This window comes from Branchiostoma belcheri, unplaced genomic scaffold, assembly GCF_001625305.1.
Source record: "Branchiostoma belcheri isolate BF01 breed outbred unplaced genomic scaffold, Haploidv18h27 scaffold47, whole genome shotgun sequence".
Classification (NCBI taxonomy): domain Eukaryota; kingdom Metazoa; phylum Chordata; class Leptocardii; order Amphioxiformes; family Branchiostomatidae; genus Branchiostoma; species Branchiostoma belcheri.
The window spans coordinates 28,110-52,052 of NW_017804098.1; the positions used below are offsets into that span (position 1 = coordinate 28,110).

At 42.7% G+C, this 23,943-nt stretch overlaps 1 protein-coding gene and 2 pseudogenes across 2 annotated transcripts; 2 read left to right on the forward strand and 1 right to left on the reverse strand.

The window, feature by feature from the left end:
• The first annotated feature begins 74 nt into the window (after window positions 1-74).
• On the forward strand, window positions 75-8,099 carry LOC109479235 (annotated as a pseudogene).
• A 102-nt stretch (window positions 8,100-8,201) lies between these two features.
• On the reverse strand, window positions 8,202-19,842 carry LOC109479234 (nuclear factor related to kappa-B-binding protein-like). Of its 2 annotated transcripts, none has more exons than XM_019781162.1 (24): window positions 19,795-19,842; window positions 19,145-19,250; window positions 18,532-18,665; window positions 18,176-18,243; window positions 17,622-17,749; window positions 17,165-17,320; window positions 16,847-16,892; window positions 16,482-16,601; window positions 16,010-16,125; window positions 15,681-15,765; window positions 15,406-15,571; window positions 15,064-15,154; window positions 14,349-14,475; window positions 13,937-14,002; window positions 13,677-13,750; window positions 13,366-13,409; window positions 13,108-13,168; window positions 12,694-12,868; window positions 12,374-12,423; window positions 12,184-12,240; window positions 11,935-12,058; window positions 11,555-11,628; window positions 11,043-11,208; window positions 8,202-10,850 (listed from the first exon to the last, which is right to left on the reverse strand). In XM_019781162.1, the coding sequence occupies exons 2-24, from the start codon at window positions 19,223-19,225 to the stop codon at window positions 9,133-9,135; spliced, it is 3,927 nt and encodes a 1,308-aa protein (XP_019636721.1). In that variant the 5' UTR covers window positions 19,226-19,250; window positions 19,795-19,842; the 3' UTR covers window positions 8,202-9,132. The 2 variants fall into 2 exon arrangements, with proteins under 2 accessions (XP_019636721.1, XP_019636722.1); XM_019781163.1 differs by lacking the exon at window positions 19,795-19,842 and adding an exon at window positions 19,620-19,784.
• Window positions 19,843-20,076: 234 nt separating this feature from the next.
• Window positions 20,077-21,532, forward strand: LOC109479105 (annotated as a pseudogene).
• Window positions 21,533-23,943: the final 2,411 nt, after the last annotated feature.

The window sequence follows — 23,943 nt, forward strand, 5'->3', positions numbered from 1 at the left end:
ATGTTTGTTATCCAATCACGTGCAAGGTGACATAACATTTTCATCCAATCAGATCACAACAGCTCATACACGTACAACCAGGCGCATGCAGCACATTGTTTTAAACTGCTTCATCGCTGATATTAACGCCAGGACACACTACTTTCAACTACCCGCGAATGCCGAGGTATGATTCTGTTAAACTTTGCTAACTGAAAGAACAGCGTTACACACTACATAAAGTCTCCACAGTAACAAGTCGTTCAGTGTATAAATTAAAACAATAATGTCTCTTGTACAACAGTAATGTTTGAACATATGCCATGTTTTTTCTCCTTTTGAGACATGGCCGACGGCACGGCTATCGTCCAGGATCAAGGTGAAGAAGAAAATGAGCTAACCGAGGAAGTCATCTCAAAATGCAACATTACAAGAGCCAGAAAGATTTCCAAAAAACACAACATCCCAATCGACAATCTAGAAAACCTCGAGGAAATGCGACAGCGATTCCGTCAACACATGAAGCAGGGTGAAAACCAGGCACGCAACGAGGTAGATAATATTGATACTTTGTAGTGAATACAGTCACGTAAAACAGGAATTAGGAGAATTAACGTAACATAACACGTGATAGGTGACATTGTCACAATCGGTGGGGCTGACATTAGAAAAATGCGCCGCCACATATGCATTGGTGTACTGTTTATTCTCCCAGCCTGCCATGCAAATATGTAGTACACGTATCTATCTGACCCTTGCGACAGATAACCTTGTAAAAGGGGGCGTGGCGCCGTAGGAGCAAAGCTGAGCAAAACTTGCAAAGAGGGTGTGACGTCATAGGCACAAAGCTGAGCAAACAATGGATTTCTTCAAGCGTGTTTAAACACTGAAAGTGAAACATGATTTAACGTGCAACAACACGATAACATGTATGCATAATCATACATGTAACTACAGCAACTAGGCGGATGATGGATAAAAGCTATCCATCGATCTGACTTCACACTTAGCATTTCTGGAGCCTCTATTTCTTGTTACTAGGATATATGCAGCTTTGCTAGGTACTTCAAAATACTTCTGTGCTTCCTCCAATGAAATTATAAAATCGGCTTTAACCACGTCTTGGAATATTGTATCTTCTGTCAGCTCGTAACTCACAAAACTTGTCATCATGATAATTGCTACTTCAATATGTGATCATAGGCAACTGCAGGGTAGCAGGTATCTGATAGTCGTGTCAGTTCACTGGACATCGTTAAGGCCCGCCCGGTCACGCGCAAGCACATGGGACGTTGGTATCCAATCAGGTGGCACCGCGATATGCTTGGTACTTTGTCCTACATGAACCCTCACATAGCGCTTTACTTGACAAAGCGATTTGCACCCTCTACCTGCGAAAGCCAAAGGTAACTCTTAAATGATTGTACTTATTAAGTAAGGAATAACATACCGTTTATGATGAGCATGAGGATAGAGTGAGTGAGTGAATTAGTTACTCATAGGAGAGATAGAACCTCCTTGAGTCAACCAATACTTTATGTTAACTAGTTTCACTTTTGTCAGGTGTGTTCGTATTACGTAGTATGATCTTTGGCGACGGTAGTTTAAAACAGCGCCCACGTGGGAAGAAAATAGCGGTCATACATTTGCGTAAACATTACAGTGCGTGTGTGTGTGTGCGTGTGCGTGCGTGCGTGAGTGTGTTTGTGGGTGGGTGGGTGGGTGGTCGCGCGCGTGTGTGTATGTATTTTTGTGTGTATTTGTTCGTACGTGCGTGTGTGAACATAACTCCAGAAGCTGTGCATGGATCTTTATGATATTTGGTATGTGTTGGCCAATTAAAAAAAATGCTAAAATTATGGACCCCTTGGCGGCTTTCTAAGGTACTGCAGCACGACTTCCGGTTTTCTCGTCATTATGTGGTAGCTCCCCGGCTTCTGAATTTTCAGTCTGCTGAGTGCAAGTCATGAATAGGGTTCACATCACCTTGCATGGATTCATGTGGCGGTTTTTCTCAAAGGCAGTCATGGCTGATGGTACAGCTACTACCCAAGACCAAGGTGAAGAGGGAGAGAAGCTAACTGAAGACGTTATTGCAAATTGCAATATCAAGGCGGCCAAGAGGATTTCTGTAGCACACATGATCCCAATCGATGGTCTGTCGAACATCCAAGAAATTCGACAAAGATTTCGCCAACACCTGAAGCAAGGAGCAGAACGAGAAAGCAAAGAGGTAAAGATTTTTGCAATCCCCAACAGCTATTGTGTTATCCGTTACGCCACAGCAAGTAAACTCTATGGATGGCACCCTCCGCAGACTCCAAATTGAATGCAAAAGAGTGAGAAAACAAGGCGGGCCAAAAAAAAACAAGATTTCTACATTTTTTTTTCATTCCAGCATTTCATGACCAAACATGGCGACGGCTCTGCCGCTCACCACACGACCCCACATTTTTCTACATTTTTAAATTTTGAGATCATAAATCTTGTTAAACAAACTTAGTGTTGAGACAAAACATGATATCATAACCAACCGGGGCCTACTAGTAAATTTTGAGATCATAAATCGAGCTTAGAATCGAGACAAAATATGATATCACAACCAACTTGAGCCTACTAGTAGATAGGCTACATTCCTTACGCCACCTCCCTGGCAATTTTGTATGTGGTCAAGGCACGATTAGGCTCCGCCATGGAGTTATAGTTCGATATCGTATATTTACATGCTTGTTTGCTTGTTATCTCAACCAAGTCCAACCTAGCCGAAATTAGTAACTAGAGTTCCACGACCTCTTGCCTGGGTGCCAGACTGTTGCAGGGACAGTAGGCTCCAGAGTCAACGTGCATTATGCATACATGTTATGGTGTTGTTGCACGTAAAATCGTGTTTCACTTTCAGTGTTTGCACACGCCTGGAGAAATCTATTGTTTGCGTTGCTTTGCAAGTATCGCTGGGGACCAGACGACGCCACGCCCCCTTGGCAAGGTTAAATGTCGTCATATTTGACACGAGGGCTGATTGAACAAATGCTGTAGATTTTATCAAGCATTGACAGTTTCTATTAGATATTTTGATGTATTGACTAGGTGTGACATGTCTTGGATCTTAACTGCAGTCCGCATTGACGTATTTTCGGAACTGTCTTTAGGTACTTCCGAAAATACGTCAATGCGAACTGCAGTTTAAAATCCAATTTGACAGGTGGGGCAAATGCATTGCGCAATGTATTGAAGAGTGGAAATGTTTGAAGAGTGGGGAAGGGAGAAGAGGTGAGAAAGTGGTGAGTTTTCTATGCTTACTATTTTTTTCTGACATGTCACACCTGGTCAACGCATCAAAATATCTAATAGAAACTGTCTTTAGGTACTTCATGTTGTGTCAGATCTGAAGGACAAGGACGACAGCGCTCGAAGACGCCTTCAGGGGCTCCTGGAAGAGATACAACAAATTCTCCAAACCTGTGATACAAAGATTCTGACGCAACTTGGGTGCGAACCATACACCGCGGACCACAAAACCAAAATAGCCGAACACTTGCAGAAGTTACAATCTGCTGATTGCCCGATTCTTGTTGCAGGTGTGTCGTTGGTATTCATATATGGCAGAGCAGTAGATGTGTTTTGATTGATTCAGTTAAACTTGAGCTTTTCCCTGCTTCCCAACCCTGTAACCAATGAGCGAGAATAAGGATAAATGGAAGACATAAAACCCTCCCTAGACTTTTCTAACGGAGCAAAGACAAATAAAAGCTCTTCTTCCAAATCACCAATTCTCTATAAGTTAATTGTAGAAGCTTACCGACATAAACAAGGTCAGGTCCACTGTATTGGTGGTGCGTTTATTGAATATATTTATATATAACGTTTTTAGGGGAGACATCGTCCGGTAAGAGTAGTCTGATCAACGTCTTGCTCGGAGAAGACCTTCTGCCATCACACCACCTGAGCTGCTCATCCGTCATCTGCAAAGTCCAGTATGGGGAGGAGAAGAAAGCCGTCGTCCATTATGAACGGAAGCCTCCAGCAACCATTCCACTTCCCGAGGGGATGGACGACCTCGCCCAGCATCTGTTTAAGAAGTCGGACCGGGAGAAGGGATCCGAGTGCAAGGAGGTTGACATATACCTTCCACTGGACTATCTGAAGGTGGGATCGGGAGTGAAGAAACCTTCCTTCTTGATACACTTCATACATATCTTGAAAAATAAACAAGCGTTGCAATAACATAAGACGATCGCGGTGTTATTGATGAAACTTTTGTGTTGGTTGTGTGAAAATCTGTGTATTGACTTGACTTACAGATGTGTCTTACTCATATCATGTATCGTTGATCAACCTTCCAAATCCCTGTCCTTTCTACAGAGCGGGGTTTTCATCGTGGACAGTCCAGGTGTCGGTGAGTCAGACATCATGACAGCGGCAGTGACAGAGTATCTGCATCAGGCGTTCGCTTTCATCTACGTCATCAAGAGTGACAATGCTGGAGGTGTTCAGGATGATAGGGTGAGCTTTCGGCGTACCAACAAATTTACTCAGTCTGACTGCATATCAAGCCAATTAGGTTGGAAATGTCGCACATGTTTTGAAATAAAACTTGGTGCTCTACGTATACTAAACATTGCAACTACTGTTACAGCATGCGCAGTACACAAATTATTACTAGGAGTTACCTGTGGCTTGTAGTATGATTCCTTTATGTTAAAACATCTTTACGGCGACAAGTTGTATCTTTGTTTGATTTTGCATGATCAGCTTAAGAAACTCCTGAAAGAAGTAAAGAAGAGAGACAAGCTACAGGCTGTCAACCCTGCCAGCGCCATCTTCGTGTGTAACAGGTGGGACCTCGTCGAGAGCCACGGGGCAGAGGAAGCTGACAAAGTCAAGCAGGATATCATCAGGTGAACCATTTTGTAACTAATATAATCCAGTAATTTCTTCACTTTATGTTTGGTTCCTATTTCTTTGTTTGGTCCCTATTTCAGTAGTATATTTTCAATATACTATTTAGGAAGTTACGTGCCTGCTGGTCTGGATTGCAAGACCACCAAGTGTTCTTCATGAACACCAGACGGGCAGCACAAGACCGCGATGCGGGGTACTTGTCTGAAGACTTGGAGAGCCTCATCAAGGGGATTGAAAACCTCATCCCGCGCACTTTTCAAGCGAAGATACAGTTTTCATGGAGGTATGCATGTGTTGCATAAATATGCGTCATAGTTCATATTAACTATCAATTGAAAATATCACACATCACACACAAATACACACACACACGCGCGCGCGCGCGCGCGCGCAAGGACACAGGAACACATTATCAAAGAGTGCTTAAACTTTCTTAGCACCTAATGAACGATACTGTCCCTTATTTTCAGTTGGGTAAGGTATCTGGTTCAGCGCGCATTACACCACATTCAATCGTTTCTGCTGAAATCCACCGTCAGCAGCACTCAACTCCACAAACGATACGAAAGAGCAAAAGATGAGATCAAACACCTTCGCGAAATCGCAGGCCAGATTCTGAGTGACCAGGCGAAAAAGCTGGAGGAAACCACCCGTGAACTGATCGACTTGATGAGCGCATTTCTGGGAGAAGAAACAACCGAGTCAGCCATGCAGACTTGGACGGAGTCGGAGGTCCCAGAAGTCGTGCCTGGCATGGAGTGGGAGGTGCTGCAGTACGAGATAGAGTCCTGCATCAGCGCACGCCTCGAGGAGCTCATTGACGGATGGGAGATGAAACACTTCCAGACAAAGATCGACGAGCTGCTGAAGACCGTCATGCAAGAAATGAGTGGCGTCGAGTTACAGCTTTCGAAGGTCGAAGAAGAGCTTCACAGCCCGGATGGACGTCAATCTTTCGTTCACAGGCCGGACAGGCCACAGCAGAAGAAGGGGGTGCGTGACTTCGTCGATTTCTCTACCGAACATATGGATCTATCGGACAAGATACTGCTCGGGATTACGACACCTTTATTAGCCACGTTTGGAGTCATCGGGGCAGTGGCCGCGACCCCAGCATTGGCGGTGATGGGGATTAAAGCACTGAAGAAAAAGTACACCGACCAGCAAGAAAGAAAAGGTACAAGGCTGACAAGTGCAAGTACGTAGCCGAACAGGCAATTCAGAGGCTGGAAGACTTCCGTGCAGATGACGAATCCATTCGTAAGTACGTCCAAGAAAGGCTCAAGCCGGTGCAAGACTATCTACAAGCGTTCGAGGATAACCTGCCACGAAAGGTGCAAGCACAGCTCCAACTGATGGAAAGCATCGCGCTGGATCAGCGCACGGCGAAGGAACTAGTGTCCGACTACCAGCCGCTTCTGGAGAGGGTCAGTGGCGTGAAGACCAGGCTGGCCCTGTTTGAGTTGGAGGGGCTCAATCTGCTGGATCCCGACCGCGTGAGTGTGATGCGACACCCAGTTTGACCCATGAGCTCCATAAAGTCGCCGACACATCCTTGAAGAAGGGGACAGTGACGAAACCTGACGGGACCAGAATGGACGCAACTATCAAGTCATACAAGAACAAGATAGACGAAACAACCATCGGGGACTTTACCAGCATCAGGTGTGTTGACATAGTTAAATAGACAAATACAACTTCAGCAGACACAATCATGACATTTTCATCTTCTTTTCGTATCTCAAATTCCATCAATAAAATGACGCATCTTGAGATTACTTCCATTTTTAGATTTTGAATGAAATAATGGGACATGCCAGGCTGCCTTTTTGTCAATAATCAATTATCGGCAAAAATTTGTGTGGTTCTCACCAATGCCTTTCATTAGGAGGCTGAAGCACGACAATATCCTCCGTTTCATCGGCATCTGCTTCACGGAGGAAATTCCACAACTCGTCCTACAGGCAGCAGATTGCTGTCTGCGGGAACATCTGCAAAAGATTCCCAACATCCCGATGGTCAAGTTCGGACGGTCCATCCTGCCAGCCATGCGGGGCGTCTGTGCCGGGCTCCAGCATCTGCACAGCAAACAACTCGTCAGCTTCGGCTTGTCGCAGGACACTGTCCTGGTACGCTTTGGGCTTTACTAAGTACCATTCCTCGTAGCTTTCTATAACATGATTAGAAATTTTATTCATTTACAGAACACAATTCTGCATTTTGTTAGTAAAGAGCAGTTCTAATTGATTGCCTTTAAAGAAGCTAACGTCTCGAATTCTATCGTTTAAGGTTATACATGACGAACAGGACATCAGAGAAAACAGATTCAAGCTGGCACACGTGGGTGAGCCAAGGGCACTTCACCTGCAACCCGAGGACTACAGCGGTCCGGCAGGGCCACACGTCTACTTACCTCCTGAGGTGCTGCGTGCAGAGGTGGCGTATGACGGCCGTTCGGACATGTACGCACTGGGGCTCATGATGTGGGAGGTCTGGTATGAACAGAAGGTAAGCAGAGTTTAATGTCGTGTCTATGAAGAGCATTTGGACGACAGTAGTAGAAATATGGATGGCAAGAAAATTGTGTAGCATTCCCTGCTATACACAAGAAACGATCTTGCTCTAAAAAGCACAATTTTGCTTTTGTTTACATGATGCTCATCTATTCCTGGCAGGTGTTTGACGAGGCCAAGACTCTGCAGTCTTTCATCGACACCAGCATGCACCTGGAGACGTCCGCTCACCATAAACACAGCACCGTGGAAGAGGAAGCAGGGGAAACATGGCGGGCCGTCATTCAGGACTGTCTGCTACCGCCTGACAAGCGTGACCTGACGCCCTCGCAGGCCACAGAAAGGCTTGAGGACATAAACTGGCACTAGGTATGATCATTGATAGCCGGATATGAAGTAGATACAAGCTGAACCTATGTAAAGGTTTTAAAAGTGACTGACATACTTGAAGTATTCCATTAGTGCATAGTTTGCAAAAGGTAGTCTGATAAAACTATGTGATAATGAAATTGCCTTGCAAAACTTTATCCCTTGTTGTTCAACTTATGTTGACTATCACACCGTATGTTGGACCTAATTTTGATAGAATGTTGTGATACTAGGCATGTGTGAAGAGATCATATATATTATCTGTACCCACATATATATTACGACTGATTGCTCATTTGAGAACAAACCTGTGAAGAAATAATCCATTTTTCATTTTACCTATTTGGATCTGCTCGGAACAATTTAAATTTTCAACTTCTATTAATCACAGATACATGAAAGAGGTATAAGTAAATTAGCACCTCCAGAGACAGGAAATCTAGTTTATCAATACATTACTTTTATTCCTCATCATTTATACAATAGTCTGTACTGCTGACATATTGAGGCCTGTAGTAGCTTACTAGTAATTTGAATACATGCTCATATAGAATGACATGAATTGCTTTTCACAGTTCTCTTTTAGGTTACATCTATATCAATACATAAGTACATGTAGCTGCAAGATAAACTCCATCATAATCAATATACAATGAAATGTATATTAGACATATGTTTGGTAATTTGGGACAAGAAGCTTGTGTTAATGAATATGTTGTGCACATTTCCACAGTACTATATGGAAGTCTCATTATCATTTTGCTCTTCTAATTATTTAGAACCACTAATAGTAGCCTGCCCATGTGCATTTAGTGATACCTTATACCTTGTAAGAGTCTTCATTCACATACATTTTCCTTGCCTCAATTGCTGTGTATGCTAACATGTGGCCTCACTTATACATATACATCTATATCCATAGCATTGATTGCTACACATTACAGGAAGAGAATGGAAAATTTGCATGTCATGTAAAATCATTAGTGAAGAGTTTTAAGTTTAAGTTGTACATTATTAGCATTTTTCTGATCAGAAACATTTCAAGTGGTCTCCAACCATCCATGTAAGAGACAATTAACTTAAGCACACCTATGTTTCATATGATACTGTACACTGGTATACATAATTATTCATAACACAAAAAAAATAGTATGATAAAAATAATTATAACAGGAAACTTGTTAATCTGACAATATCACTTTGGCACTCCCTAACACAATGAAAGAAAGAAAAATCAAAGGTTTGCCCTGAATCTAACAAAATACATGTACTACATCTTTGTCAAAGTACCTTTAGCTAACAACATGCTTGCAGGATATTGAATACCACAAGAAATAAAGTAATCTAATTAGAACCCAATGTCAGTTGTTTATTTCTTTTCTGACTGGTCATGTGACTGAGAAGCTTTAAGTTGACTCAAAATCTTTTCCTGCAGTTTCTGCTGAGCCTGACTTCTTGCCGTCGCCACTGTTGCAGGCTGAGCTCTAAGTACAGTAGTAGCCACAGGGCTTCTCAAGGCAGCTGATGTTGGTGCTGCACCTGACACAGCTGTCATGGTGGCACCTGATACAGCTGGTCTGGTGGCTCCTGGGACAGCTGACACAGCCACACCTGTCAGGACACCCTTGGCCGGTGTGAGATGTGTGGTTGTGACAGACTTGGTCATGACTAAGTTAGGAGGGAGCGTTGTTATGATTCCTAGAGACTGTGCTACTGCAGAGGGTAGGAAAGTTGGAGTGGCACGGGAAAAGGGATGCCCAGTTATTGACACTGCTGGCTGCTGGGCACCAGTTCTGGGCTGTCCCAGTGATGCCAGGGTCTGTGCCTGGATGGTGGGTGTAGGGAGTGCAGAAGGCTGCCCTGATGCAGAGGGAGACTGTGTCTGGATCTGCTGGGTCTGCCCTGCTGCACCAATGTTTTGTGCCTGTTGCAGCACAGCTGCAGGTGTTGTGGTTGGTGTTGCCGGCTGAGGCTGTCCTGCTGCACTTGCTGCAGGTGCCTGACCAGAAGCGGCAGTTCCAGGTCCGTGCCCTGCCCCCTGAACACTCAGCCCAGGCACTTGGCCTATCACAGTGGCAAACCCTGGCAGTTGGCTCTGTCCTTGGATCTGGAAAGGCTGTGTTATGAAGCTCAGGGGCTTCCCTGTGACAATGGGCCCAATCTTAGTGCCAACTGGCATCTTAGTTAGAACAATACTTTTACCCAACCCTGCTAGACTGGCAGTAGGAAGGGTGCCACGCAGGATGGTAGGAGTGGTGATAGCTGCACCCTTCAGGAGGCCTGGGCTGAGCTGGCTGAGTTGGATTGGCTGAGTCAGCGGGATGGTCAGGATCTGGGTAGTAGGACTCGTCACACCAGCTTTCTTCACATCTATGTTAGCTGCCCCACTAGTGGAGGGAATCATCCCAATCCCCTCTGGGCTGATGGTGAGCCCTGCCCCAGCTGCACCTATCTTAAGGCCCTGTGCTGTGGGGCTCTGAACCATGGGGGCTGTGGGGGAGGGTCCTGCAGAGGACACAGTGGGGGAGGCCCTGATGGGGGACTGCATGGGAGGAGGGGAGATGACCTGGGGCTGCTGCACATGCTGGACTACAGGGATCTGGATCTGTTGTTTGCCTGATGTCACAATCACAGAAGTCACCACGGGCGGAGATGTTCCTGTGCTGCCGACCATGGATGAAGGAGGGGTCTTCAGCACACTGCGGGGTGGCTTTGTGATGACAGCACTTGTCCCTGTCACTGGTGGGGACAGAACACTTTCTGCAGCCTGCAGGCCTTGTGGAGGCATGACTAGTCTCAGTCCAGGCTTTGTGGAGGGCCTGTGTGTCAGGGGTGCCCTAGGCGGCTCTGCTACCTTCAGCTGTACAGGCTGGGCCACCTTCAGCCGTGGGACTTGGAGGTCGAGGGACACTCGTGGTTTAGGCTGGGGGGCAGACTTCTTGGCTGGTTCCTGTGCCAGTGGTGATGGTGGCAGGGTTGGCTTCAGGGCAGCGGGTGTCGGCAGGCTTGATGTTGGACTTGAACTCGGCTGGGAACTAGGCTGACTTGAGGTCAGGGATGTTGGGATAGGCGAGATACTCTGGAAACCTGAAATACATGGATGGAACTTCATTTAAATTGAGAACCACTTTGACAGGACTGAGGCTTTTACTACCTTACAATATGCATATTTCCTCCATTTAAACTTTAGCCAAGTTCACATTCAGGAGAATGTACATGTTACAGGATGATATTCCTTTTGCACAGTATAACTAAGGTAGTTGATTGTACTCTTCTGACCTGGTGGGAGGACTGGAGGCTTGGGTGAAGGTGTGGATGGTGCAGACTTGCACCTGGTCAGCTCTGAGCTCACAGCTGTCTTTGCAGGTGCTGTCACAGTTGCAGACGTAGCTGTTACAGATGTAGTCATGGCTGTGGAGCTCACAATGGCAGGCTGCTTGGATTTCTAGAAAGTGTAATGTTCAGAATAGTTTTACTTACATGTACATGATGATAAGGACAACACATTGACATGATTAGGTGATAATCTTCAAAGATTTGGCATTTAAAGGACAGGAAAATTACATTTAGAATTATTTGCCACAGAAAACATTCTTTGTGTATAATCATAACATACATTCTACAAAATGTAATGCTAAGCAATTACAGTGTTACAGTGACACTCAGTTTAGTTCTATTTCATCTAAACAGACTGAACACAAAAATATGCCATGTTGATTATGGTGGTCAGTGAGAAGGCAAGACTGCATATAATCCTTTGAACTGGTCTAATAGAAGACAAATATTGACACCTTGGCAGCTTTCTGCTTCTGTTGAGCTGCTTTCTTCTGTCTGGCTGCCTCCATTTCCACCTCATGGATTCTCACTGAAGTACAGGAAGCAGGAATCAGATCAAAGAAATCTTATCTTTATAATATACGATAAGCAGCAAATCTCATGGTTCATTTTCCACAGTGACAGCATTATGTACATCATATAAGATACCATATTACATATCAATATACCATAATACATATGCCTTTAAAAATAATCTTATAGGGTATGCATTGATCAAATTTACACTAAATTAAATATACTGTGCCTGTGATACTACCAAGAACTTTTTTGTGATACAACCAACCCTTTGACTGTGCTTCAACTGTTTGTGATAGATGATGTAATTGTGCCTTACTGAAATCCTCCTCTGTCCTGTTCCTGTGCAGGTAGATCCACACCTTCCTGATAGGGTCGTACTTTACACAAGGGTCCTTCTCATAGTGCAGTCTGTCTAAGGCTCCACTCACTACAGCATTGATCTGAAATTCATGTGCATAATCAGGTCTGTGAATGACTGTAACATACATGACTTGGATTGTATGATTATCACCACTGTTAGGCCATTTGACATACCTTGATTAAATTAACAAGAACAAAAAGTTACCTGTGAGTCAGTTGCATCTTTAGCCAGATAGCTGGAGTCCTTCAACAGCTCACAAATCTGAAGTCAAGACACACAGGTGCAAAATTAGTAAGAATTCTAAAATTACTAGATTCAGATTGAAAAGGAAATGCAACTAGTAGTAACTATTCATGTCCTAGCCTGAGTACTGTTTGAAAGTTTTTCTACATACCTCCGCCCTGGTACCTTCCCCATTTGGAAGCCTTGCTGCTGCATCTCGAACTGGAAAAGGACATCAGGTTAGTGGCAAAGGGGGTACGAATACAACCGTTACGCTGTTCAACTAACAGTGCAATTGTCAGTACAAATTCTGTATTGACTCTCTCTCTCTTAAGACTCTAAATAAGGTACAACTTACAATCCATTGGTAAATCAAATCCAGTCAGAGACGTTTCTAGAGATTAAAATTGGTGTATTGAAACAAAAGACTATATTGTGATATACATTTGTACATGCTACATCAATGACATTTATGGCACCGTATCAACATACCTAATGAGAGTATTGTGACACAAGCTGGGCGATCAGGCACAAGTAGGGAGTGTTCCCTGGCCTTGTTAAAGGTGGTTTCCTTTCCCTTCACTCCCTTGACCGGTCCCACCACAGCCTCGTAACCGTGCATGCGGTATGTGAAGGGTTTGTGGGGCCCCTGGTAACGGGCTTCCTCCTGAAAAGGTGTGGTAAGGTTTTGCGTATTTTCTAAGAATACTGTTTGTAAGAAAGTCGTCAATTTTGTAAATGATTTGTCATACTGTTATAGAAAATGTACGATATGAACATTAGCAAACAATAGTGAGTATTTTTATAGTAAGAGCAATGTTGGTTCAAGACTTAGTGATGTTTGTGGGACTACTTAATTTAAAGCAGAGAAGTTTGGAGTATGTATTTCTAATGTTTCAGACAAACCTGCTTCCTGAACTCCTCCTTTTCCTGCCCGTTACTTGGCCTGACAACATAATCAGTTCTCCTGCAGTAACAAGGAAACATTCACATCTTCAACCAAAGGAACACTGGGTAATGATTTGTAAAAAATGAAATATAAAAAATACGCAGCCAGTAACCTACAATTAGTGGGTTTCTATGTGTTAATGTAAAGATTAAAGATGTCCCTTCAAATACTTCATGCTGATTACTTTTTAATGATAGCAAACAGGATTATCTCACATTCTGGGAGGAGGAACAGGTGAGCTCTGTTTTCCTTCTGTCTCCTGCAAATGGAACAATATATATACGATTGATTATCAGTCAGAGAGGTAAAGGTAAAGTAAAAATACTGGTACTAGTTGTATTGGCTTGTGTAACTTTACTGTAATATACGTAACTTGGTTGTAATGTTTAACATCAGGTTAAATGTTCTTCTTCATCTTCTCTGAGTCTGTATACACAGGTTTCATCTTAATAGTCTGTTCTCTGAAACATCATTATGATATGTTACTGAAAGATGAAATTTGTGGCAATATTTTCATTAGACTGACCTGTTTCTGGTTCAGACCCAGTCCCTGTAGCCACTGTTTACACAATAATGTCAAGTCTGAATCTGAGGCTTGTCCTGGTGGAGAAAACAAAACAGCAACTGATATATAATTTCAAACAGCCTTAAGTTTAAAAATTGGCATTTTATTTATGGCAGATAGTAATAATTAGAAAGACCTATATCTATCCAATAGAAAAATTTGCATGCTTGTCACTCAACATGTTTATAGTACTGTAATAGGCATATTCAAAGAAAGCTGACCTATCCATTTCCAGTCCTGAGTTCCGTTCCTGTACTCCACACAGGGGCTGAAGGATGGAGGCAATGCTGGCAGGAGGGAAGGTGTCCACGGGTCAGTCAGATAAAACAATTATCAGAAGGGAACAAAATTCTAGGCTATACAACATCTACATTGTATTACAACTTGAATACACTGAGACACCAAAAGAGCCTTTGTGACATTCATGTGCCACAAGTGTGCAGTCAATCATTCAAACATCTACATCAATATTTGTGTAGTAAGTTATTTCTTTGTTGAAGAGGTTAAAAACTAATCATACTACATTATGTTCCATGCACGGAAGTAATTAAAATGTTGTTATGTTGTTTGTATGGTTACCAGTCCATTGGTTATTAGTAAAAAAAAAGTCCAGTCTGTCTCACTGCCACTGACCATTGGATTTGCCAGCCAGTAGTCTGAGGGCAGGTAGAACCAGTTGAGACCAGTCCCTGTGTGTGGAGTACCAGGCGTTCAGCAGGCTGGTGGGAGCTGACTGCCAGTCTCGCACATACTCCTCCAGCTGGGTAGGGGAAACAGGGACGTAAGACAGGGCGTACACCAAATCTTATCTGTATCTGTATCTGTATAGCCAGTATAACCGCCCTTTGGCGTAACACACCAGCTTTGCAGGCACATGGCGTGGCGGCAGCTGGCTACATTACACCGAACGACTTACACCTAACCCTTGAACATCTAACTCTAAACATTGTTTAAAGTTATCTAATAATTTTTAATGAAGCATTGTGTCATGTAAATTCTAATGCTCAATGATTCAGTGTCCCCACATAACTGATTACAGCTTGATATTTCCATCTTTTCATATAATTATTAACGTTGAGTCAAAAACTACTGTAAAACCTGAAACTGAAAGTAGTGCTGTAAATTAGGAATTTGTTCTGATCTGTGTTCTAATTGAAAATATGTATTTTCATTCTATACACTGCAGCCTACTTGTCTAAATTCAACTCCACCAAAGGAAGTAACTCAACAGTACATACATTGAGTTTCAGTGTACTGGGAGCTATCTGTAGCTACTGATGTCTAGTATATATATATACATGTATATTTCATACTAATATAATACACTGATATACTTCAAACTGCTGACCTGTCTGATACTGAGAGTCTGTTCTGCTGAACGCTGTAGAATGGACTTGAGCAGCACGAAAAAACTGACATACATTCCTCCCACAGACTTTCTGTTAACACAAATACGAAGCAGCATGGTTAGGAGACAAACAGAGCTTGTATCAACAGAGCTCATAACATGGCTTCAGAAGAAAAGACAGTTTCTGACGTTGTCTTTAGCATGGTTGAAAGATCTCTTCACATCTATAAAATTACATGCTTTTTTACCCTGCTGTTTAGACCCTGCTGTACGACAAATTTCAAACTTACTACAAGAATAATCACTCCACATGCAGTGAAACTGGGAGACATGTTGACTTACAGTTTGCCAGTCAGCACCCCTGTCTGTGTAGACGTCACACCTCCAGTGTTAGCAGCACCGAGGGAGGACGGGTCCTCCTCCACCTTGGGCTCTGCTTTGGGCTTCTTCCTGGGGCGATCCTTCTTCTCCTTCTTCTTCACCACAGGTGGTGAAAAGGACGGCATCACTACAAGAACAACACAGACATCATCATCAAATTACTGGTCATGGGAATCTCTTGTCCATTTGATTGGTGAAAATTATCATAGTGACAAAGTCAATCAAACTTTTCTTACATTGCCTGGGTAGAGTGGGTCTACGGTTGGTTCTCAGGATGACTTCGTTAAGGCTCATGCCCTGTGTGTCCAGCTCTGGTGCATCCTGCAGAACAAACAAGCAGTTTGGTTGACAATGTTGAATCAATTCTTTCATAATCTAATTTCAACACATAACATTATGTAACAATACACATTGTAAACATAGAGAATATGTTCCCATGAGACCATATCACATGTCAGACAGACAATGTTTTGGCCACCAGAACTCTACATCTCTACAAAAAAACATTACAAGCGAATAAACAACCCTGCAGACTGTAAAGTACCATGTGGTAACTATGCATCACCTCTTGCTCTGTTCGTCTTCTCTTGTGCCTGAGCAGCATTTTGGTGATGTCCTGGTCAGTGGGAGTGGGGGGAGGGGGTGGGGCAGGGGGAGGGGGCTGGGCAACTGTTGAGGCTCCTACATATGTAGAAACACATGAAAAAACATTATAGATTAAATATAGAATTTCACAGACAGAAGATTTAATTTAGATGTGACCCATTCAAAAACATACAGACATTTTTCTTATACATTTGCACCCCTGTACATGTATATAAAAATGGACCCAATGATGTTACAGTAGGTTTGTAGATTCTAATATATGTAATGTGACTAGCAAATGAACAGGAATGAATATGTATGATTCAATCCAATCCAATTTTCTTGTACAGGTGAGATAACTGAAGTCTGTCTACAATGAAATGTAAAGAGCTTCAAAAATTGAATACAATAGAGCAACATTATGATGACTGTGTGACATTTGTATTTCTAACCTGAAGCCCCGAGATCTGTCCCTTTCGGCCTGGGTGCCATGGTAGACACCACCCTGGGAGTGGAGGGAGGGGAGTCTCCAAACAACATGGACACCTGCTGACTCAGCAGACTGCTCGCCTCTGAGGAAGGGTGAAGGATGAATACTTTTATAACCATCTAAATCAGACAACAACTCTTTTGAAGTGTAAAAATCCTTTCTTGTGATCTTTTACAGGTGTTTTTGCATTCACAACCAAAAAGTCCACACACATTACATGGTGAGTCAGGACAATTTTCCACGTTTCACAGGATCTAATGTCTGATATCTTACTTTAACCTGTTCAACAGGAAAAATGAAATGAGTTAACATCAATTACTAACTCACCCTGGGGAGCCTCTCCTTCCTCATCAGAGGATGTGTTATCATCCACCTGCAAACGAACAAGTCAATGAGGTTTACAAAACATAACCATGGAACTTATGTTTACCTAACATAGGTGAGCATTTTTTTGTTGGAGCTACATGTATAGGAAAATTGTAAATGACACACCGCCATGCATAGCATACAAATGACAAAAATCTAATGCAGGAAACAATATACTAGTGAAAGAGAGTCACTGTGACAGTACTTGTCTGAAGCAATGGCTTTCTGTCTATAGTCTGACATGTATATGTGTGTGTTCCGACACCCTGTTTGTCTTACCCCGCACTCTTCCTTTACTTCCTGTAGTATCTTGTGGTAGGTTCTGGAGGCTCTCTGTTGTACAGGATCTGTGCACGGCCGACCCTGCTGGTCAGGGTGGGGAGGGGGAGGCACCCGGTAGTCTGGACCATTCTGTAGGGCAGACTGCAGGACTCTCTGTACACATGGCAGACATATGCCTATTAGAACCAACTTTATGTCATACCTAGGCCATTATCATGTTTGATACAGGTTTTCTGGACCGTGTAATAACTTAGGTTACACACTGTTGGGCTGGTACCTCGTGTGTACTAGATGGAAGAAGTACAATTGGGCATGGGAGAGTGAAAATCAATATGCTATGATGAATGCACATTGCACCTGAAGGGCAGAGCAATTCACTATCAGTTATACTGACACAATATAGTTGTACATTGTTGAACACTGCTCTAAAAGGTAGGATACAAGCATGTGTCACCTCTCTGGAAATGATGACATCCTTCAGTAGTTTCTGGTAGTATCTCTGCTGGCGGAACTTGTAGTCTCTGAACTTGGCCTTCTGACACTTGGCTTTCAGTCGGGCATTGGCTGGAAACAAGTAGCCACCTACGAGAGGATATGTTCCGGTAATGTCAGTCATGTTTAAATGTATGGTAAATGCAGACAGATAGACAGATACTTTTGTGGTGGTTTTATTTTGCAGTGGCGTCTTACTGGGAAATCATTACACAATTTATGTGATTTATAGGTGTAATGTACTGCATCATTGTTTCAGCTACAAACTTTACACAACATGATAACCAGAGCTCCTTTTCCGTAGGCTTCCTACCACGAAATAAAACTATCACAAAGGTAAATGCTTTTACAGTAATGCAGAATCCTTAAATAAAACAATACAACACAATAAAACTTGTTTAGAATTAGCCATGTAACAACATATTAATGTCTATAGCGTATAGTATTAGTGCAAATAAGAAGTTCCAACTTATAATCTACTGTGAATTATACAAGAGTAAGAACATGCCATATTACCTTTCAGCTGTTTCTGAAATGACTGCAAAGGATTTCCAAATTTGAAATTTTCTCCTGAAAACAATGATCTAGAAAAAAGGAACAAACACATATGACATATTGACACGATTCTGCAAGTCAATGTATCACATTTGTGACATATCAATTACACATTAGTCTTTATCAAAATATTATGCTTTCTTCTATTGTATTGTATTCTATTCCATTTTATATCAAAATATAATATTTTGTAATATTCAAATTAATATAGATTAAAAACTAGAAAATGTAATTTTATTCCAACAGTGAGAATTTCAGCTTCAGAGTGAAAATCAAGTTTGTGCTGGCAATCAGTAAATCCACAGCAGCTAATATACCTGAGAGTTTCTTCGTTGTGCTGGGCGCTGTTTTCAGGGAATGTGGGAAGGAATTTACTGAGATGCTGCCTCTGCTCTGCTGACAACACACTGTTCCAGGTCTCCAGACTCAGGACATCCTGGAAAACCTCAGGCTGAAACAGAGAAATCTGAGATTTCAGACTTTCTGGACATATTTTAGGTATCTCTGACTGTATTGGAACTGTACTGTATGAAATAGAGGTACATCATAGAATGCATTATTACTCATAATATGATTGTATGACACAAATCACTCCAGACTATAGTATACACTACACATCTCTGACATCCCCATAACAGATTCTAACACACTGGGCATACCAGGTCACAACCATGTCAATCAACTGAAACCCAATCTCCACCCACTCACTTCTAATCCTTATTGCTCAGGACAAGATACATACAAACTCCCCATTTACCAGTAATGCCTTTGAAACAATACTTCTGTCCTGGAAGTAAAAGCCAGGACAAGACTTGAGGAACTGTGAGAGACTTGGGGCAGCATATCAGAACAAGAAGTAGGTGTTGTGTTAGCAACTGATATAAATGACGTATATAATATGTTGAAAGAATTAAAGACAACAAGTCTCACTTTTTCAATGAGGTCTCTTGGCACCAGTACATCCTCCTTCCCCAGTCGACATGGTTCCATGTTCAGGTCAACAGCTGGCATCAGGACCTAGTAGAAGATTATGCATCTGGGAACAAATAATTCCAATGATAGTTACCATACATACAATTAAAAGGCTCCAAAAAAATACTATTTGCAAGCAAATACGTGATGTTTCACCAGTACTCTACCATCATCCCGTATCCCTCACCCTTTGTAAGTAAAAATGTTAATGATTATGAAAAATCATACCCGTGCAAAAATTTTGACTGACCCCCTTAAGGATTGGGTCCTTGGTGGAGTTAGGAATGTCCCAGTGTATTAAAAGTGTATTAACCAGTTCAAACCTCCCAACAAAACGTACAGCGAGCATCTCATTAGGTTAAATATTTATATATGTCACCATGCAAAGATTCAAGGATAACTGCAGCTGCAACCGTTCAACCGGAATAACCACCTTGGCTTATCCACCACTAGTACTCTCCACATGTTGCGGCTGGTCATATCAAATCGAGCGACCTGAAGCCGAAAGGTGCTGCTTCTCAGGTAATAAAATGAGCTCTCATAGCAAAAAGATTTTAAACCGCCTTGCATATACCAAGGATTTTGATTGGGACAACAAGGCAACATACCTCCCACATACTCCAAGCTCCTGTTCCTGCTGACTCATGACCTTCGACCTACATAGAATCTACCATTCTATTTATCGGGAGTTTTGGCAATACGACTGAAAATTGTATTCAGCTCTTATCATCAATACACGATACAATATAAATATATCAAGAGAAAAATGAAGATTTTATTCTACCACAATAATGATTATATTCTTTTAAACCATCTATGAACTTATTTATATGGTCATTTAAATATGATAGGCCCTTTTGTAGAATGTATTGTTCTGAATTTACCGCCAACATGGCGGATCAAGACGTCTATGATATCCTGTGCACGGAATTTCGAGAGGCAAGGACCGACTCTCCCGAAGTTCAGCCCACAGAAACTCCAGATGAACACGACGTGATAATCATAGTGGAAGAGAAGGAGTTCCAGGCTCACAAGGCCATTCTTGCCAGCCATAGTGACTATTTCCGTTCTATTTTCAAAGACCATTTTAGCGAGGGCCTTGCGGCGAACTGCGAGGTCCGTCTGACGTGTACAACATGCCAAGGCATGAGGGGAATTCTGGACTACATGTACACGGGCAAGGTCCTCATCGACCGCAGTAATGTTACAGAACTATTCACAGGTGCTCACTACCTTCTCATGCCAAAACTCAAGGGATATTGCGTCTCGTTCCTCGAAAAGAACACAGACGTCTCTTCATGTTTACAAGTCAAGTCACTGGCGGCGTTCTACAGTATCGAGCTGCACGGCTTGTTGAGACAGAGTCGAGAATTCATCAGGAACCATTTCACAGAAGTTGCAGACAGTGACGCAGTCCTGCAGGTTTCTGCGGAAGATTTGATCGAAATAGTAGCAGACGACATGTTACGAGTTACAGACGAACAGTCTGTATTCAGTCTTGTGGTCAGGTGGACCAATCATGATGTTGACGAGAGAAGGCAACACTTCCCTACGCTGCTTCAAAACGTCCGCCTGCCACAGTTAGGAGAAAACTTCTTAGTTAACATTGCATTGAAAACAAAACTAGTGACAGAGGACGTAACTTGTAAAGAACTGGTTATAGAGGCAATCACAGTGATACAAAACCCGCCCGAGTTTGGAGAGGACAGCCTTGGGGTGATGAGTAGAGCAAGGCGTGGCACCCTGAGGAATGTCATCACTGTTATCAGTTCTCAGGACATTTTCTGTTTGGATGTAGATGAGAACTGCTGGGGCAGGTTGAAGACAAGCACAGATAAGTGCCTGTGGTCTCAGGCTGTGGCAATGCTGGATGGTCACTTGTATCTTGCGGGTGGATCATCGGATAGTGTACAGGCCACCAACGATGTCCACCGGTTTGATCCCCTGACCAATCAATGGTATCATGTGTGCCCCATGAAGGTTCGTAGACAGGACTTCTGTTTAGTGCCGCTGGACGGAAAACTCTATGCAATATGTGGCTCCCTGGGAACAGGGTCTCGCTACAAGTCCCACGTATCCGTGGAAAGCTACAGTCCAACACAAAACTCATGGACGTTTGTTGCCTCCACCTGGAAACCCTGCTTCAACAGCCAAGCAATAGCCAGCTCTAACAATCCACCGAATCTACTGCCTTGGGGACAGAGTTGTCAACGTCTGCAGCAAGACAGAACACTGTGTTCCTTAGATATAACCAGTGAAGTTGACCAGTGGGAATCTAGAAGCAGCCCTCAAGTAGATGTGCTGGGCNGCCCAACTCGGCCCACCGCCATGGTCAACTCGGCCTAACTCGGCCCACCGCCATGGTCAACTCGGCCCAACTCGGCCCACCGCCATGGTCAACTCGGCCCAACTCGGCCCACCGCCATGGTCAACTCGGCCCAACTTTTTCGCGAATTTTCGCGTAGGATAATCCCACAAAAAAAAATTTTCCGGCAGAAATGACTGATGCTGGCAGAAAGACCCAAGCCTTGACTATACCCGAGTAAATTATAAAGAAAATTCTAGTACTGTAATTTTCTAAACAGTCCACGGCGCGAGGGGTTGCAAATCCACCCCTACGAAGCCGCAGAGCGAAAACTAGGTCAAACGGGCGGATTACACTTGGCGCGCAAGGATACCCGGAAGTAAGGTTCGGAGCCAAAAGAAATTTTCACCCCAAAATCACCATTTCTTACACTCTTCAGCCATGTTAATGTTTAATGATACTTCGTGGCAGTTTATAAGAAATGTCACCTCAAACTTGGACCCTCAAAACCCTTTCGTCCCTTTTTACAACGGACTATCGTGGACCCCTGTCGCGGAAGAACTGGGGTGTGCACCGTTAATAACGATGCATACTTTGATATTCTAGTAAGAAAAGTAACGCACACGACTTCGTTTTGACGTCATGTCGTCTTAAAATTGAAGAAAAAAAATAGGCGGGAAGCTGTTCCGTACTTGGTCTACGTCACGCTGGTGTTTATCACCTTGTAACCATATAATTTTACAAATTGTAATGACTTTCTAATATTTATGACTGGTAGATACTTGTTAATTATTGTAAGAAAAGTAACGCACACGATGTCGTTTTGACGACATGTTGACTTAAAGTGAAGAATAAGTGCACATTAACGAGTTGAAAACGACACCTAGCGACAATATCATAAACTGAAGCTGAAGCGAAGCTGGCCGCCGATTCAAGTAAAGATGGCGGGCAGTTGTAATAAAACTGGTCTCCGTCCGCGGGTATTTAACACCTTGTGGCAGAGTACAATATAATCTAATCTTATAACTCGTTATGGCATTCTATCATTTAATTATGATCCATACATTTACATACCAGTAAGAAAAGTGACGCACACGATGTCGTTTTGACGTCATGTCGTCTTAAATTAAAGAAGAAATGGCGGGATGTACCGTAGCTGTCTCCACCCTCATGTGTTTAACATGTGGTAGGAGACGAACCATATAATTTTACAATTTGTAATGAGTTTTCATCACTTAGGAATGATCCAGTATTCGATACTATAGTAACAAAAGTGACGCACACCTGAAGGTGAAGACGTCAGAACGACGTCGTGTGCGTAAAATTATATGGTTACTCTACTGCAAGGTGTTAAACACCTGCTGGAGGCCAGCTACGGTACAACTTCCCGCCATTTTCCTTAGTTTTAGACGCGTGACGTCAAAACGACGTCGTGTGCGTTACTTTTCTTCCTACAATATCAAAGTATGAATCATTATGAAGGGATTGAAAGTCATTGCAAGTTGTAAAATTATATGGTTACTCTGCTGCAAGGTGTTAAACACCTGAGAACGGAGACCAGTTACGGTACAACTGTCCGCCATGTTCTTCAGTCTAAGACGACATGACGTCAAAACGACGTCGCGTGCGTTACTTTCTTATTAGAATATCAAAGTATGGATCATTATAAAGCGATTGAAAGTCATTGCAAGCTGTAAAATTATATGATTACTCTGCTGCAAGGTGTTAAACACCTGAGAACGGAGACCAGCTACTGCCACAACTTCCCGCCATTTCTATTCAGTTTAAGACGACGTGACGTCAAAACGACGTTGTGTGCGTTACTTGTCTTGCTAGAATATCAAAGTATGGATCATTATAAAGGCATTGAATGTCATTGTATGTTGTAAAATTATATTGCTACCCTGCTGCAAGGTGTTTAACACTTATAGGTGGAGACGAGTTACGGTACAACTTCCCGCTATTTTCGTTGATTTAACATGACATGACGTCAAAACGACGTCGTGTGCGTTACTATTCTTACTAGAATATCAAAGTATGGATCATTATAAAGGGATTGAAAGTCGTTGCAAGTCTTGTAAAATATATTGCTACCCTGCTGCAAGGTGTTTAACACTTATAGGTGGAGACGAGTTACGGTACAACTGCCCGCCTATTTTCGTTGATTTAACGCGACATGACATAATAACGACGTCGTGTGTCGTTACTTTTCTTACTAGAATATCAAAGTATGGATCATTATAAAGTCATTACGAGTTATAGAATTATATGGTTAATCTCACGCAAGGTGTTTAGCACCTGAGGGTGGAGACCATTCACTTGAATCGGCCGCCAGCATCAGCAGATTATGATATTGTCGCTAGGTGTCGTTTTTAAGTCTTTAATTTGCACTTTATCGTTTAATTGGTACTTTATGATTTTATTCATCTTTGAATTGATATTCTATGCGTTA

Coding starts and splice junctions, on each gene's coding strand:
- LOC109479234 (XM_019781162.1), bottom strand. CDS start 19,225: ATGCCAGCTGTTGACCTGAACATGGAACCATGTCGACTGGGGAAGGAG. Junction 16,126..16,481: donor GACAGATCTCGGGGCTTCAG/GTTAGAAATACA, acceptor CTACATATGTAG/GAGCCTCAACAGTTGCCCAG. Junction 11,209..11,554: donor AGAAGCAGAAAGCTGCCAAG/GTGTCAATATTT, acceptor TACACTTTCTAG/AAATCCAAGCAGCCTGCCAT.